Source organism: Carcharhinus amblyrhynchos, chromosome 10 (assembly GCF_965287045.1).
Source record: "Carcharhinus amblyrhynchos chromosome 10, sCarAmb.v2.hapA, whole genome shotgun sequence".
In the NCBI taxonomy this organism is placed as follows: domain Eukaryota; kingdom Metazoa; phylum Chordata; class Chondrichthyes; order Carcharhiniformes; family Carcharhinidae; genus Carcharhinus; species Carcharhinus amblyrhynchos.
In genome coordinates, this window is record NC_137333.1 from 8,818,175 (window position 1) to 8,834,377 (window position 16,203).

A 16,203-nucleotide genomic window follows, 5' to 3' on the forward strand; every position below is an offset into this window, starting at 1 on the left:
GGAATCACAAGTTTTTGGAGCACTGCTCCTTCATCAGGCGAGTACTGCCATTAGTCACCGGGCCACTAATGCTCTGGAGATTCGGGTTCAATGATGAAATTTGAATTCAATGAAAATCTGATGTTAAAAAATAAATCTAATGATGACAATCAAAGCCACTGTCAATTCATCAGAGAATCATAGATACCTTACAGTGCAAAAGGAAACCATTCAGCCCATCGAGTCTGCATTGACAACAATTACACCCAGGCCCAACATATTTACTCCACTAACCCATGCATCCTGGGACACAAAGTGGCAATTGAATATGGCTGATGCACCTAACCCACACATGTGCAAAATGTACAAACACCCCACAGATGGTGCCCAAGCCAGGAATTGAACCCAGGTCCGTGGAGCTGTGAGGCAGCAGTGTTAACCACTGTGCTGCCCATTCATTGCTGCATTTAAAAAAATCCAGGTCGTTTTCCTATATTCTTTAGAGAAGGAAATATGTGGCATCAAATGCACAGCAATGTGCCTGACTCTTAAATATCCTCAGTGGTGGACAATAAATGTTGGCCCAGTCAGCAGCGTCCCATGAATGAATAAAACGTAAAATAGACATTATGGAATTCCTGTTCACTAAAACACTTTCTCCCTTGATGTACACCCAAAATAATGGAGCCATTGTCTTTCCTTTTAGAGTTTAGCAATGTTTTGGAAGAGTTATGAAGCTCATGGGTCTTAACTGGTCATGATGTAGAAATGCTGGTGTTGGACTGGGATAAACACAGTAAGAAGTCTCACAACACCAATAAACTGGTTGGACTCTAACCTGGTGTTCTGAGACTTCTTACTGTCTTAACTGGTCAGATAGTGCCTTTGGGTGAAAAAAAAACTCACTCACATACATAAGGGGTGTGAGTGTGGGGAGGGTGGTTGTGCAGTGAAATTCTCCTCACCCCCACCTCTTCAATAACTGAAGACTTCCCATCATTATTGCTCTGACACACCCAGTCATTAACATGAACATGTCACCCTTCCTGACAGAGTGGCAATTATCAAAATAACTCAATGGGTCAGCTCCAATGAAATGAAAACAAATTGAGAAACTGACTTTTCTCAAACCATTCTGCAAGCTGATGTTATTTTATTATTAGTCTCACAAGTCAGCTTACATTAAAACTGCAATGAAGTGGAGTTTGCACATTCTCCCTGTGTCTGTGTGGGTTTCCTCCAGGTGCTCCAGTTTCCTCTCAAATTTAAAAAAATGTGCGGGTTAGGTTGATTGGCCATGCTAAATTGACTGTAGAGTCAGGGGGATTAGCAGGATAAATATATGGGGTTATGGGAGTGGCGCATGTGTGAGGTTGTGGTGGGCGCAAATTTGATGGGCCAAATGGTCTCCTTCTGCATTGTGGAGATTCTATGATTCCATGAAGTAGTCTTACATTAAAGCCTACTTCATAGAATTATGAAATGACTGCAATGAAGTTACTATGAAAATCCTCTCGTCGCTACACTCCAGCGCCTATTCGGGTACATTGGGGGAGAATTTAGTATGGCCAGTACACCTAACCAGCCCGTCTTTTGGACTGTGGGAGGAAACCGGAGGAAACTCAACGCTGACACGGGGAGCAGACACCGCACAGACAGTGACCCAAACCAGAAATCGAACCCCTGGGTCCCTGGCGCTGGGAGGCAGCAGTACCACCGTGCCGCCCCTTGATGCAGAATTGAGGGGGGTGGGGAGAGGGCGGCCAGGCGAACATGTTACATCTACTCCTCAGTTTTCCCTCCCTCTCTCAATGAAATGATTTTTTGAGGATGTTGACCCCCTACCGCCCCACCCCCAACGTCCCGGCCGCACAAGGTTCATGTGCTGGATGTTACAGCAGTGACCAAGTCTGCCCCTCACAACTCTACGAAGAAGGGGACCACTTCAGCGTTGTTGAATGAGATGTTTGTACAGCCTTATAGCGCTAATCACAGCATTCACCACGCCAACCGTATGGAGCTTCTGTTCATACAACGGGGAAAGCAGAGAGTCGACAGGCAAAATCTCCCCCATTTAACCTGTAGACGCAACAGAAATTTCTCCACGCTACTGTATCTCACAGCGCGCTGGTAAACTTCGTGTTGAGATAAATGGGAGCTTTCAATTCTTGCAGCGAGAGGAACCAAGTTTACTCTGTGCTGTCCAGACAAGCGCCCCCCCTTCTCCCCCACCCCATCCTCTTTTTTTTCTATCTGGAGATAATATCAGATGCATCCAGTTACAAACTTCAAAAGGAACTGCGGTTCCAGCGCTGCTAGAAAGAGGACAGCAACACAGTCACCGCTAGGGACTGGAGTTTCTCCGCGGGACAGGATGCGATGCACTGTCTTGCACGAAAGGGTTAAAAAAAATCGGGCGGGCGAGTTGCTCAGTTGTCAGCAGCGGGGACGAGTTTGCATCTTCCCAGCGTTACATGTGTGAGTGAGAGACAGAGGGGAGAGGGGAGCTGTGTGTGTGTCTGTAAGCGCCGCTGTGACTGAGTCCTTGTCTATTCTCCCCGGCAGAGACAGTCCAGACAAAAGCTGAAATGTATTAAACACGGCAATTCATCAAGCCGCAGATGGGAAGCAGGAGCTAGTAAATGACTTGACTACCCACTGCTAACAATGGCTTCAGCGACTGACAGATTACTGGGACATTCCTTCCTGTAGCTTAGCCTGCACACCAGTCAAGTTTGCAAAGGACATGTGGATGGAGGGGGGAATAAGAGAGAGAGAGAATACTTTCTTAAATTCCAGCCCTGTCGTTTTCAATTTTATGCTTTTTGGTCATGCTTGTATATAGATTGACCAACACCCATTCAGCATATCAATCCTAATTAGAGAATCCGAGGCTGCAAAGGACGGGAGATGGGCGATTTGCATAATTTAATCATAAATACTCACTGATACATATTTCCAAATGCGTTTGTACAATTATCTTCCCATCCTTGGGGGCAATCGTATTAATATGATTAGGCAATATTTCTGCAAAAAAAAAACAGGCAAGTGTGCACTCTTTTTAACTGCAGCTCAGGGCGATATGAAAAATTAATTAATTTCTGAAGAAAATCAATTTCCGTACGTGATCATATTAAACATAAGTCTAACCGAGACCTGAGTCCTGTCTCCTTCAAGTCTTCTCGGTGTCAGCTACGTGGAGGAAGCATCAGGATAAAAAAAAAGTCAGAGAGAGCCATGATGTGGATTTATTGGTTTGGGGTGGTGAAGGGGAGAGAGAGAGAGAGAGAAGCGGACACAGTTGACAGTCAAATCCAGGTCGCTTCTACACACAGGTACATGTTTCCTCTCTTGCCTCGCTACCCCCACCACCACCCCCACCACCACCACCACCACTGCTCTAAGTAAGTCTTGATACACCAGCAGAACCTGCCTTTAGCCATAGTAATTGATTATTCACTAATTCAGTCTCCAGCAGTAATACATTCCCCCCAAAAAACACGACAGTAATATTGCAATGCAATTAGCAGTCATATTCCGCTCCCCCCCCCCCCCCCCGCCAACTTTGCTCACATCAGCTGAATGGTTAAGGACAAGAGTCCTGGACATTGAGAGAAGGTCGTTGCATAATAATAAAAAAATAGTGCTGCAGTTCGGATTATTCATGGGAGTGAAATATTTGTCTCTTTTTAAAGGTGGTGCCGACCACTAGTCTTGAAGCACAGAGAGGTGGGTAGCGGGCTCTCTGAGCCGGGGTACTCTGAAGATTAACCCCTTCCACACTTGACTAGAAAGTGATGTGGTGCACTCGGGAAGAATAAAGTTATACGTTGCCATGGCTCCAGTTTCAACGACATCAGCAACATATCTCAGTTGTGTCTCTATTTCCCATAGTTTAGGTGCCCACACACAGTCACAGAAGGGAGCATGTTTTTTTTTCAAAAAACTCTCATTTCTGCTCCTAGAGCCGTCTGCTCAAAATCAAGGAATGATTTTTTTTAAAAAAAAGAATTATTCTGTTGGCTCAGACTGAGCCCATTTTGCCTGAATTGGCATTAAGGCCACTTGAGCGGATTCTGCACTGTCTCGTTTTCCCTGCAGTTTGGTTCCCACCCTGATCAACCTTATGCCGTTCCTTTTTGAAGTTATTATTATCCCAATTCCCGCTTGGATGCGGTTGCTGGGTGACTGGTATCTTAGCGCCCAATTCCACTCCAAATGATCTGAATTTGATCCAGCGATTCCCATGGGCGGCATAGACCCACTCAGACACCCAGAGGCACACAGTGACACATATACTCAAACACACACACACACACAAGCAGACACACATACAAACATACTCTCAAACATATCCACACATACTCGCACACACAGACACACACAAACACACACCGAAAGACTCACACTCAAACATACACAGACACAACACACAGGCACACACAAACAGGCTCACACTCAAACGCATACATACAGACACACTCCCAAACACATACACACAGAGACTCACATTCGAACACCATACAGACACAAACTCAAATACAAACACCCACGTAGACACACATGCTCATACGCACATACACATTTAAACACACTCTGAAATACACAGATACACACATTCAAACATTCCCACTCAGACATACACAAACACACACAGACACTCAAACATTCCCACTCAAACACACACACACTCACACAGGCAGACTCAGATTCACGCACAGATTCAAACACTCACAGCTCCTTCATAGAACAGACATCTGCATGTATCAGGGAAGTGGGGGAAGATCCCTTTGTATTCTTCTCGACTTTTCCTTCTCCCACACCGACATTAGCAGCCCCATTGCACTGTCGATGTGCCATGCACCGCACAAGTACCTTCTCCGCAAAGCTACATCACTGTGAATGTCAGATCACCATCAGACCCGTTAAAGCCCGCATGTTGCTAGATTGTAGGAAGGACAGAATCAGTTCGAAGCAACAATATCAAATGACCACAAATGGCATTATTGCTCTCAAACTATCGCGTCCACTTCACACTCTCCCTGTGAACCCAGGCCTTTTTGCAATATAAGCGTCTTATAGTTAAGTAAAGTTGTGTTTTTACATAAAGTGAGGCATAAAGCTAGTGTAAGTATTTCCAGTTAAAGAAAGTTCTGCTTCTAGCCGGTTACCATAACTTTAATTAAGAGATTGGTGAGGGGTTGGGGGGAAGAATCGTGCTTTAGTCATGGGATGGCCTTGCCAGTGATAGCAATTCGATCGTTCTTGTTTTATTTAAGTTTAATTCACCGGATTTAACATCGCGAGGTCCTGAAACATAGAAAATAGGAGCAGGAGTGGGCCATTCGGCCCTTCGACTCTGCTGCAATATTCAATATGACTATAGCTGATCCTCGACCTCAACGCCATATTCTCTAAATCTTCCCATGCCTCCTTTTTCACACAGAGGTTGGTGAATGACTGGAACGCGGCTGTTGAGGAGGTGGTGGAAGCAGTTTCTATAATATCGGATGCATGAATAGGCAGGAAATAGAGGGATATGGACCATGTAGAGGCAAGAAAATATTAGATTAGGGAAGCATCTGTGTCAGCATAGACTTGTTGGCCCAATGACCTGATTCTGTGCTGTGCTGCCCTTTGTTCTTTGAAACCTTCAGAGTCTAGAAATCTATTTCTTTCTTAAATGCATAAAAACATTTCCAGTTTGGAGTCTCAATTTCCAAACAGGTGTGGCATTTTAAGCTTGTTTTATAAGTGTTCTGATTTCTTCTAACTGGTAGCACGGTGGTTAGCATTGCTGCCTCACCGCACCAGGGACCCTGGTTCGATTCCACTGTCTATGTATGGAGTCTGCACATTCTCCCTGTGTCTGCTTGGGATTTCTCTGGGTGCTCTGGTTTCCTCCGACAGTCCAAAGATGTGCTGGTTAGGTGAATTGGCCATGCTAAAAAATCTCCCTCAGTGTACCCGAACAGGTGTCAGAGTGTGACGACTCAGGGATTTTCACAGTAATTTCATTACAGTGTTAATGTAAACCTACCTGTGACTAATAAATAAACTTTAACTTAGAAAATAACAGATAAAAAAACAGAAAATGCAGGAAAAGCTCGACAGATCTGGCAGCATATATGCAGTGAGAAACAGATGTTTTTCCAGCCCCATTTGACTCCTCTTCAAAGCCTGACAAAATAACTTGGGTAAGATAATACTATTTTTGTTTGGATTTTGATAGTTGGGAATGCAACCTTGTATAGGTGAGCAGAAGGGATGTGGTCCCTTTAATCTCAAAGTGATTTGATTTGAAACGCCACTTAAAAGCCATGACCTCTCGATGACACTTGGTGAGTCGCGTATCGCTGTCAGACTATCGGGTGAACCAAATGGCATCCCAAACAACAAAGAGTTGGCAAACCTCTGAAGGAGAAGTGGCCACCTAAAAGATGGCATATATGCAAGGATCCAAACTACTCAATATCTGATTGAAGTGTCTTTCATTGCGGTGATGTGGACACCTGCATTTTTAGCAGTGATGCAATGGTTCCTGGCACAATTCAGAGTGATTGTGAAAGTGATAGATTTCAATCTGACACAGCCACTACCAGGTGTTTTGTCAAGCAATTCCTGGGCTGTGCATTCCAGTGTTAACCAAGCACCTTACTGCCATCAAACTCCCATGTATATTGCCTTAAACATTGGCCGGCCCACCTTACATTTACAAATACAGAGTTTTATTGCAGGCATTATGTCAGAATTATGGTTCCCCTATTGCTCAATACCTCATTATTGCTCCAGCACTGAATCTAATCTAAATGTTCTTCACTTTGAAATGTTCAGACTTTGGAAGTACGTATATAAACCTGTGGATGCTGATTATTCTTAACACATAAAATCAAATGTGTGACCCTTACGACTCCATCGTTTTGATGGCAGCAGATAGCCTTTATTAGGGAGTATAAAAGAAATGTTTGTTCTACAATCTGAAATCAAGCCCCTTTTAAAGGACTTGGTTCGCACTAAATGTCAGCAGAAGTAACAACTTTCTGATGCTTCAGTCTATTGGACAAGGCCCTAGGAATCCTCCACTCTCAGTGCTCCTCGTTGTAAAATTCCTATGCCTTGTGCAGCAGTTCTCAAAGCATGTTATCGTGAAGCTCATTTAATTGAAATACAGAGTAGAGTGTACATTTGCTAGTTCCAAAGGACTTAAGCAAGTCCTCCAACATTAGGTACATTTTTGTTACACTTTTTGGTAACAATTCCTTACATAAGACACAGAAAGCCACACTAGTGGATATGTTCAGAAGTCACACAGAGTAAGTTAAAGCCAGTTCCAGTATCCATTATAAAAGAGGACCTTACTGTACAAGGCAGTCCTTCAATCTGCCCAAAGGTTTGATAGCATGGCATGCTTTCTATCAGGCAAGCATTGTAGTCCTTACTAACAAATGATGGCTGTTCACATCCTATGCCTGCTCCACTGATTCAGAGTTTAGTCACAGCAAGTTTTGTTTATCCAGAAGTTCAACTTTTCAAACTTCGATTTTCCCTTTAATATTTTAAAAGGTATTCTTTGTTCCTGCATCAAACCGCATGGTTATCAATCAGATAAGACTTCACCATGTGGGATCAAGCAGTAACTCAAACTTATGGCTTAATTGCTTCCCAATGTCTGTTGCGGTTTCTTTAATCACAAACAGCTCCCCTTCCAATATTTGTTTTACAATAATATGTCAACTTGCGTCACTTTCAAGGGACAGCATTAAATATAGCATCTCATTTCAATAATGTTGCCATTGATGTCACAACTGTTCCTTCTTACCCTTTATCTTACTTTGAGGCACTGAATTGAGCACGTCTAGAACATGTGGTCACATTAACAGCAAAAATAAACTGTTGCAAAATATAACTAATCTTTGTTTTAGTCTATTACCTCATCCACCTTTATAATAAGCTGGTCTCTGCAGTTGGCAGGATTGAAAGAGTTACACACTTTGGAATATTTTATGTAGGTATCAGTTGGTAAAATGCACTTCTCCTCTGTAGAAAGACTAATCTGAGCAACACATTATAGATCTCTGAATGGTCAGATATATCTGTAAGCCTCAGTTTGATATACGGAAACTCTTCCCTTTTTCAGAATGCCGCTTAATATAATGAAATCCATGTGGAAGTTCAGCTCCCGCCATCAAAAACTGTTTAATGGGGAGCTCCTGATCTGGTGCCTACTTGGACTTTATGTCATATGAACAGAACATTTGTTGTTGTGATTGAGTGCATTTGATTTTCACTAAAATTGTTCATCTTTCTTTTAAAGTAAGTAATTACTTGGAAACTACCTTTGGAAGACAAAATATACACTTTGACAAGAAGACAAATTTGAAAATCCTGTAGCTCATTGTTCAAATCATAATGCGACACTACTTTTGTAAGTAAGCAATATAAAATGCCTCTGATGATAATTTGGCATGTGCTAATGGATCACAGTAACATTCATTTAATAGCAAAACAAGGCGTGAAACACATTTTCATTCGTTAGCCTATATGGACAGTTCCTGAACATTAAAAGTGTCTACTGTTCTGTGCATTGATTCTCAATTTACTCTGTAATGTTAGACATTACAGACTCTCAGACATCACCTTCATGAATTTGAATTTATACAGTGAATCCATGTGTCAGGTTTAAAAATATTTGACAGTATCAAGACAGAAATTCGGTAAGTTCTGGCTTCTTTAGGATTTACCACATACGTAAGAGGTATAATTTGAAAATTGTAAACAAAATAGTTCTCAATGAAATATTTTAATAGAGATGTGTGATATCGATGTTAAGAACTAATATCAATATGTATAATAACCTGGTGAATCGCTTTAGTTATGATAAAAATTTGCACAGTATATACACTTTGAAGAAAGTATAATTTCTGGACTCAATCAATAGATAATGTACAGCTCACTTCACCAATGCAATACCGTATGATGCATTCTATCCAAGCTCACTTACATGATCCAAGAATATCAATATTTTTGATTAGGCATTCATCTATTCAAATAATGTGTGCAGAATACTGGATTTGAATGAGGCTGTAATGTATTGTTACAGAACAAGATTCTTATCATTCTTCTGTTAACTGTTACATCCCTGATGTTAAAAATTAACCCAGATTAAAAAGTGATTCTTGCACCTTAATAATGAAACAGCCAGTAATCGCCTGTATTAAAATATTAAGCAGACTAATTCCGTATATAGGTCCATGTGAACAACACAAGTTTTAAACTTGCAGAGCCAATGATGTAATGATCATTCAGATATAAAACTGCAGTCAGTGAGAATCAAATCTGTTCACGAACATTGACAGCAAAAAAAGTTCAATACATATTTGCAGACTTTCACCAATCAGTTGTGTGCTTGCTGGTGCCAATCCATGTATGTCACATCCCATATTACTGAGGAAATGCCTGTCCTTGTCTAAAGCAATGCATGTGGCACTCATTCCTCCATTCATTCAGTAAGTATGTTATGCTCCATCATGGGATTAAAATAAACCACACACTTGCATGCAACAAAAAGAAACTGTTGTCAACAGGAGGTGGGATAAAGTTATGATTTTTCAAAACAGCCAGCCACTGGCCTACTGCATACTATAAGTAATTTGAATAATTCCACTGCATTAACTGTTTTGACTATCTGAAGGGTACACTGACTCTGTACCTTTTTATGCATCACTGAGCATTAAATGACAGAGGTGGCTAAGCAGGGTGTTGTAACCTTGTCTGCTGAATATAAAGCTCTCTGTGGTCTGATTGCTTTTATAACAGTGTCTTTATTTTATTTCCAAAGAAAAAGAACCTTACTTTTAATTCTCATTTTAAAACCAGTCATATTGTACCACAGTAGCTACAGATCAGAGTGAAATTGTCAGTAAGATAGATTAAAAATCATCTATTTAACCTTACACATAACAAAGCTATGATAGCTTTCAACAAGGGTGTTGTCAAGGTAACATATTTTAAAGTAACTCTTTCATGGGGTGAGATCATGCGTCTGAACACTGGACTACATTGTGCTGGAGAAGACACCAACACTTCTAATTCACTAATAGATCCTTCAGATGAACAAGAAAAAAAATTCAGGCTAAGCAGTAGTCGGAAGCAAGTCGAAAATTATTACTTTAACTCGAATGTTTCTTCCAAATATGAATTCAATTTGTTATTGCAAAAGTTAGCTTACAGAGAGAAAAAAAACACGGAAGCTGGTTCAATTACTTTAAATCAACAGAAACCTGATGAGGGCAAAGAATGAGATATCAATGTGGGTGTTGTGAATGTTGCCCTTGCAACATGTGATACAGCAAGACTCTCTTTTAAATTGATATGGATCATTAAAGAGCACAGTACAATGTACATATAAGAACCCAGTGATGTGCCATATATTCTAAAGCATAAAAAGATCAAAGTAAAACTATTAATGGGTGGTGTAAAAGCACAAGCAGCCATCTGGTACAGCTTGTTATTTCAGAACACACCATGTAAGTGCGGGTATACTCAATGCCTTTCTATATTAGTTGAAATATTTATCGATGAAAACCTCTTGTTTAGTTGCAGAGAAAATAGAGCAAAGAAGTCTCCCCCCCCCCCCCCCCAAGTTGCACCTATCTCCCTTGAAACTAACGTGACTAATAATTACCCAAGGGCGAGATAATGCCCTGAATCGTTTTGTAAGATTAAACCTTGGGAAGGACTTGAATTGAGATGAGAGAGAAAAAAAAAGAGAGAATATCCTGTGAAAAGGTTCCACGGCTTATTACTGTAGTACTGTGTGCGATTCTAGGTTTCCTGTAACAGGTACTCAGGTTAAAGTTAGGCTGTTTAGGTGTGTGTGTGTACCGGGGGGGGGGGGGGGGGGGTTGCTCGGCGAGGGGGGCGGGGGCTGTAGTTGCCTGCCTTTCCAAGGAATTGTATGCAAAAATTCTTGTTCTAAGTTACATGTGTGTGGGATGGTACGAATCGGCGCTACAGATGAATAGATACATATCAATGTGAAATTGTTAGCAAAACAGGTTACAATCACCTGTTTAATCTGGCATGCAATTTGGTTTGAAGCTTTGTTTAAAGGACAAGACACACATACACGGGAACAAAATAAGCATTGACTCTGCTTTGAACTTGATACGTGTTATTTATTTTAAAGTGCATTCCGCTCTTGGAAAGTTTGGGCACAGTATTGTGAGCGTGTCCCACTGTGCAACAGCAGGGGTTTAAACAAACTGGGAGAGTATGTCTGAGTAAACTTGAATCTGTCAACAGCAGTTCCAAGTTTTCGGCCGATTAGTCCACTCTGGTGGGTGCCATCTAGAAATAGATGGCCGCAATACCTTCTTACCAGAGGTACTGACTGCTTGGTGGAATGGTCAATGTCACATCACTTTAGGCTTTCTGATATGAACAGTGGGTGATGTAGGCAGTCCCAGTAGTGTATAATCTGGAGGCGTTAACCCCAGCAATGTGTCTTTACATATATATGTATATATTCAATAATGATACGTTAGTCATCGGGACTGTTTACTGATGAGGAGGATTCCCCAGCCCCACCCCAGTTAGATAAAAAGGGGGAACGCCGAACAGGTGGCGCGTTAGAATGAATCCAAACCCGTAACCAATACCCCACAGAGAAACCCCAAGGCTCAGTGTGGGAGACTTTGTCCAGCACAGTGATGGGGGTGGGGAGGACTTAAAACTCCCCTTTGGAAACAAACTCACACCTTCAGACTGAAACCGTTGCAATGGGAGGCGACCGGGGGGGAGGGGGAGGGTGCTGGGGGTGGAATCTATCCTTCACAAACTTTGTGACTCCTCATTGCAATAGCCTCACACTTATTAAAGGTATTTGCAACACAGCAATACTTGGTTCGTAATTGCAAGAAGTACGGGGAGTGGGGGAGGAGGTGGGGAGGGGCAGAGAGAGAGAAATGCCCCCATTGACTTTTCAAATAAAACTTTCTGAACTTTAAGCTGTTGGTTTGAGGGGGGGGGGGGGGGAAGGGAGGAGGGAGTGCAGAACTTTCATTTTAAAGGTAGAAAAGTAGATAGGGAAGGTAGAAAAGTAGACATTGGAGGAGGAAAAGTAGACGGGAATGGTGGAAGAGTAGGCAGGGAAGGTGGAAAAGTAAATAGGGAAAGTGGAAAAGTAGATAGGGAAGGTGGAAAAGTAAATAGGGAAAGTGGAAAAGTAGATAGGGAAGGTGGACATGTTGACAGAGAAGACAGAAAAGTAGACAGGAACGGTGGGAAAGTAGATAGGAAGGTGGAAAAGTAGATAGGAGAGGTGAAAAAGTAGATAGTGAAGGTGGAAAAGTAGGCAGGGGAGGTCGTTGCGGAGTGGATAACGTGAAGGCTGATCTCCCCTTTCCTTCCCATGTGCCTGACCACTCTTTCCAGTCGGTAACTCAATTCCTTAACTCTGCGCCCAAAAGCCAATCCTTGCTCAAGTCCCGACTGCAGCCCATTGCTTCTGCCGGGGGGGCTTTGACTCCCCCCTACCCCCACCCCCACCCCTCTCTCTTACCTGGCGTTGGTGCAATCGTTGTAGAGGATCTCAAAGTCCTTCCTGGAGATGAGTTTGCAGCGGTTCACTCCGGGCTGGATGGCCCCCAGGCCCCGCAGGATGCGCACTTGCTCCACGTTGCAGACCACGGGCGTTATATCCAGCCTCTTCAACTTGGTGTAGACGGTGTGTAGCCCGCCGACCAGGTGCTTGAGGAAGAGGTCGAAAGCCTGGGGCAGGCAGATCAGCTCGTGTCCGTCCACGGTGAAGGAGGCCACCTTGGCCCCTCGCAGCTCGACCATCTTACACTCGTTGTTCTGCGGGGTGTTCTCCACCGGCGAGGGGGTGGAATAGACCGGCTTGCTGCCGCTGCCGCTACCGCCGCCTCCACCGCCGCTACCGCCGCCGTCCGCCCGGAACAGTCCCCCTCCTGTCGCCCCCGCCGCCGCGGCCGCCGAGGGAGCCGAGATGGCAGAGATGGCAGGGGACGAGGAAGATGAGGAGGAGGAGGAGGAGGAGGAGGAGGAAGATGAGGAGGAGGAGGAGGCTGAAGGTGCCGAGATTGGAGTCTGATTCACCGGAGCTGGTGGCATCAGGGCAACCGGAACGGCCATGGTCGCTGGTACATAGAGAAATTGAGTGGAGAGAGAGAGAGGAAATCCCCACCGTGTCCTCCTCTTAGCAAGAAACAAAAAATCAACAGCCTTGCATTCAAACACAAAATAGACATAAAAATGTTCAAGGTGGATTCTGTGGTTGAGTCAAAGTTGCTTTCTTCTAGCCGGCCACTGGTAGGTTGAAGTTATTGTTATTTTCCTGTAGACAAGAGGAGAGAAGGAGAGAGACTGTGGAACAAACACACACATAACACACACATAAACATCAAAAGGAGAAATGACATGTCACACGGTATCCCGGGGGCGGAGCAATTAACTTTCCAACCAGGAATATATCAAATAGCACCCTTTCCACTCACACCGAGAGAGACAGGCAACCGCTGCTCCAACCGAAAGGACACTACAAAGCCTTCACACCACACCCCCCCCCAACCCCCAAGAGAAAAGAAACGGGGCAAGTTTACAACAAATCGCTTCTCCCATCTGCTCAGTGCAATTTAATGGGAACGCAGAGAGAGAGAGAGAGCAACTTGTCAAGAAACAGCGAGTCAGGTACCTGAAATCCCAACATGATCACAACTGTCCCAAAAATGTTAACCTCCCACCAGTCCCCCCCCCCCCACCACGCACACACATACAAATCCCCCCACTCCCGCCCCCCGCCCCCCACACACACACATACACTCCAATAAATGAAAACAATTCATACCCCCCCAGTCTCCCAAGGTTGACAACATCATTGCCAACGATCAGAAAGACGCAGCAACTTTGGAGCTGCAATTAGACTCCTTACATTGTGTGTCCCTCCCCCCACTCCTCGGTACAGCAAGAGGTGTGTGGGGGTGGGGGGGGCGGGAGGGAGGTGTTATGTGTTTACCCAAATGTAAGCCATCCTGATCACTCACTCTCACAACGCATATAGAGCCACCGGATCTACTGTTGTCCGTATTCGGTTGCATGTCGAAGCTGTCCCGAACAGTTAAGGGAAACACTTAACCTCACTGGTTGCGGGGGTGGTGGGGGGGGGGGCGGAATCTCCGCTCATATCTATGGAGTAACTCCCCCCCCCCCGCACACACACACACACACACACACACACACTCCTTGCCACCCCTTCCCCCGTCATTCTGTCTAAAATAACAAGAGTTATTGAAACACACACATACTAGGACAGAATAAACAGGTCTGGCCCTTTATAGTTAATGATCCTTTCGGGTGAAAACTATACCCTAGCCCAGGGATTTTAAAAATGATTAACACACACACACACACATACCCAAACCAAGCTAACAACTGCTCGGCGCATCCGTTCCCGAATCTGCAGATATTCTGTGCAGCATCGGAATCAAAGTGACATGATCAGCACAATAAGAATTGAGACCATCATTTTGTGTGTGTCTCTCCCCCCACCACCTCCCCAGTGCAGACATTTATCCTCCAATAACTGTATTTAATTATGAAAATATTTGTTTAAAAATCCATCCCAATCCACCTTTCTGGTAGTGGAGGGGAAAGTTTGAGTTCAACAGAAAAGCCATTGAAGACCCCAAATTGGCTACAAGCGGAGCCTTCTTGACATTTTCTCTCTCTCTCTCTTGCAAGTGAAATCCCCAAACTGCTGGTTTTCACAATACGGAGGGGGATAGTGAAAAACCATTCTTACCGCAAACCATCACCACCCCACTCCCCCCAAGTCAAGTGAAATTTAATTTTCAGTCAACGTGAAAGATAATTACTCCCCCTCACCATTTTACATATCAAAAAAAAAGTGGCCACAAATGACATTTCAACGGAAAGAATTGTCAGCCTTTAAGTGCGGAAGCGGCGGATTGTGATGCAAAACAGATCAATAAGATCATTTGAAATTCAGAGCCCTGAGACAACTGGCTTCAATTTGTCCTATTGTGACTGTCCCTTTACAAATCCTGAGGTCTAATCACAGCTTCTAATCTCCACGGGGTAGCGTGGAGAACGCCAGCTCTGCACAAAACAGCTTTTTTTTGTGTATAGTTCGCAATCGTTGCTCTTTGCAACCTCCCCGCAATTGAAGATATGGAGAGCACCGAGAGAAAAAAGAAATTGTCGTTTCAGTCATTTAAATGGGTGAAAAAACCCTCCCAGAATTAGACATCACCTCTGATGCTACTAATCTGAGCGTTAGATCAGAAAAGTTGCACACATCTGCCCTCCCTCCCCCCACCTTTTTCTTCCAAGTCTTTTCCTGCCTACCACCCCTGTACAAATGTTACTTCTGTGTCTATGTGTTTTTTCCCTCAATAATTATTAAATAGATTGGAAGGGGGGGACTGCGTGTTTACATTTGCCTCCTCCCCAAAGCGATTGTGTTAGTCCCAGGGCTGTCCATGATGTGAGATGAGGAGCTGTGAATAAACATGGCTAAAACATAAAGCCTCCAGTGCAGCTGACAGTCAAACTTGGAAGTTCATTTAAATAGCGTCCGGGAAGATCTCATGATTAATAGATGCAAGTGTCGGACTTGTATTCCAGGCACGACCCGCTGTAATTGTGTTTGCTTTTAATTGAAGACGAGGCACTTCAATAACTTGCATCTCAATTCATGTGGAAGGGATATTAAAAAAAATAAAAGCCGCTTTTGACCGCAGATATGCAGATGAACACCGAGGTGGATCTGACACGCACACACAAAAAAAATCAGGCGGACATTCCAGCATCTGCAGAAGTGGTAAATAAAACGAATTAAAACAAAGGTAAAATAGCGTGCAAGCAGGCACACATCATAAGGCTTTGCAGTTCAATCGCACAGATCACTGCACAGTTTGTGGACTGGTTCTGATTGTAAATTGTCATTCAGGGAGAAAATATGGAACAATAACAGTTTAGTCGCGGCGAGGAATTAGAAATGCGAAGAATTAAATGGCAGACTTGGCTTTAACTTATCCTGCCAACACAAACACACACTTTCTGCAGTCAAACATGTGCATCGCTACCTTTTGCGCTACTGTTATGGTCTATCTCCCTCCCTCACGCACACACACACACACACATCTCATTGATAAGAAACTGGTCGCCAAATTTCAAGAGTTA

At 43.6% G+C, this 16,203-nt stretch overlaps 1 protein-coding gene across 4 annotated transcripts in view; it reads right to left on the minus strand.

Annotated features, from left to right (window-relative positions):
• The window catches only part of LOC145349526 (dachshund homolog 1-like), a 552,542-nt gene extending 538,406 nt beyond the window's left edge, over positions 1-14,136 (minus strand). For 2 of the 4 annotated variants that reach the window (XM_080198098.1, XM_080198095.1), the window contains exon 1: positions 12,542-13,496. In XM_080198098.1, the coding sequence (XP_080054224.1) occupies positions 12,542-13,134 (593 nt within the window). In that variant the 5' untranslated portion in view covers positions 13,135-13,496. Of the gene's footprint in view, positions 1-12,541; positions 13,497-13,846; positions 13,918-14,042 lie in introns of those variants that run through there. The other 2 variants (XM_080198096.1, XM_080198097.1) reach the window with 2 other exon arrangements.
• Between the last annotated feature and the right edge of the window lie 2,067 nt (positions 14,137-16,203).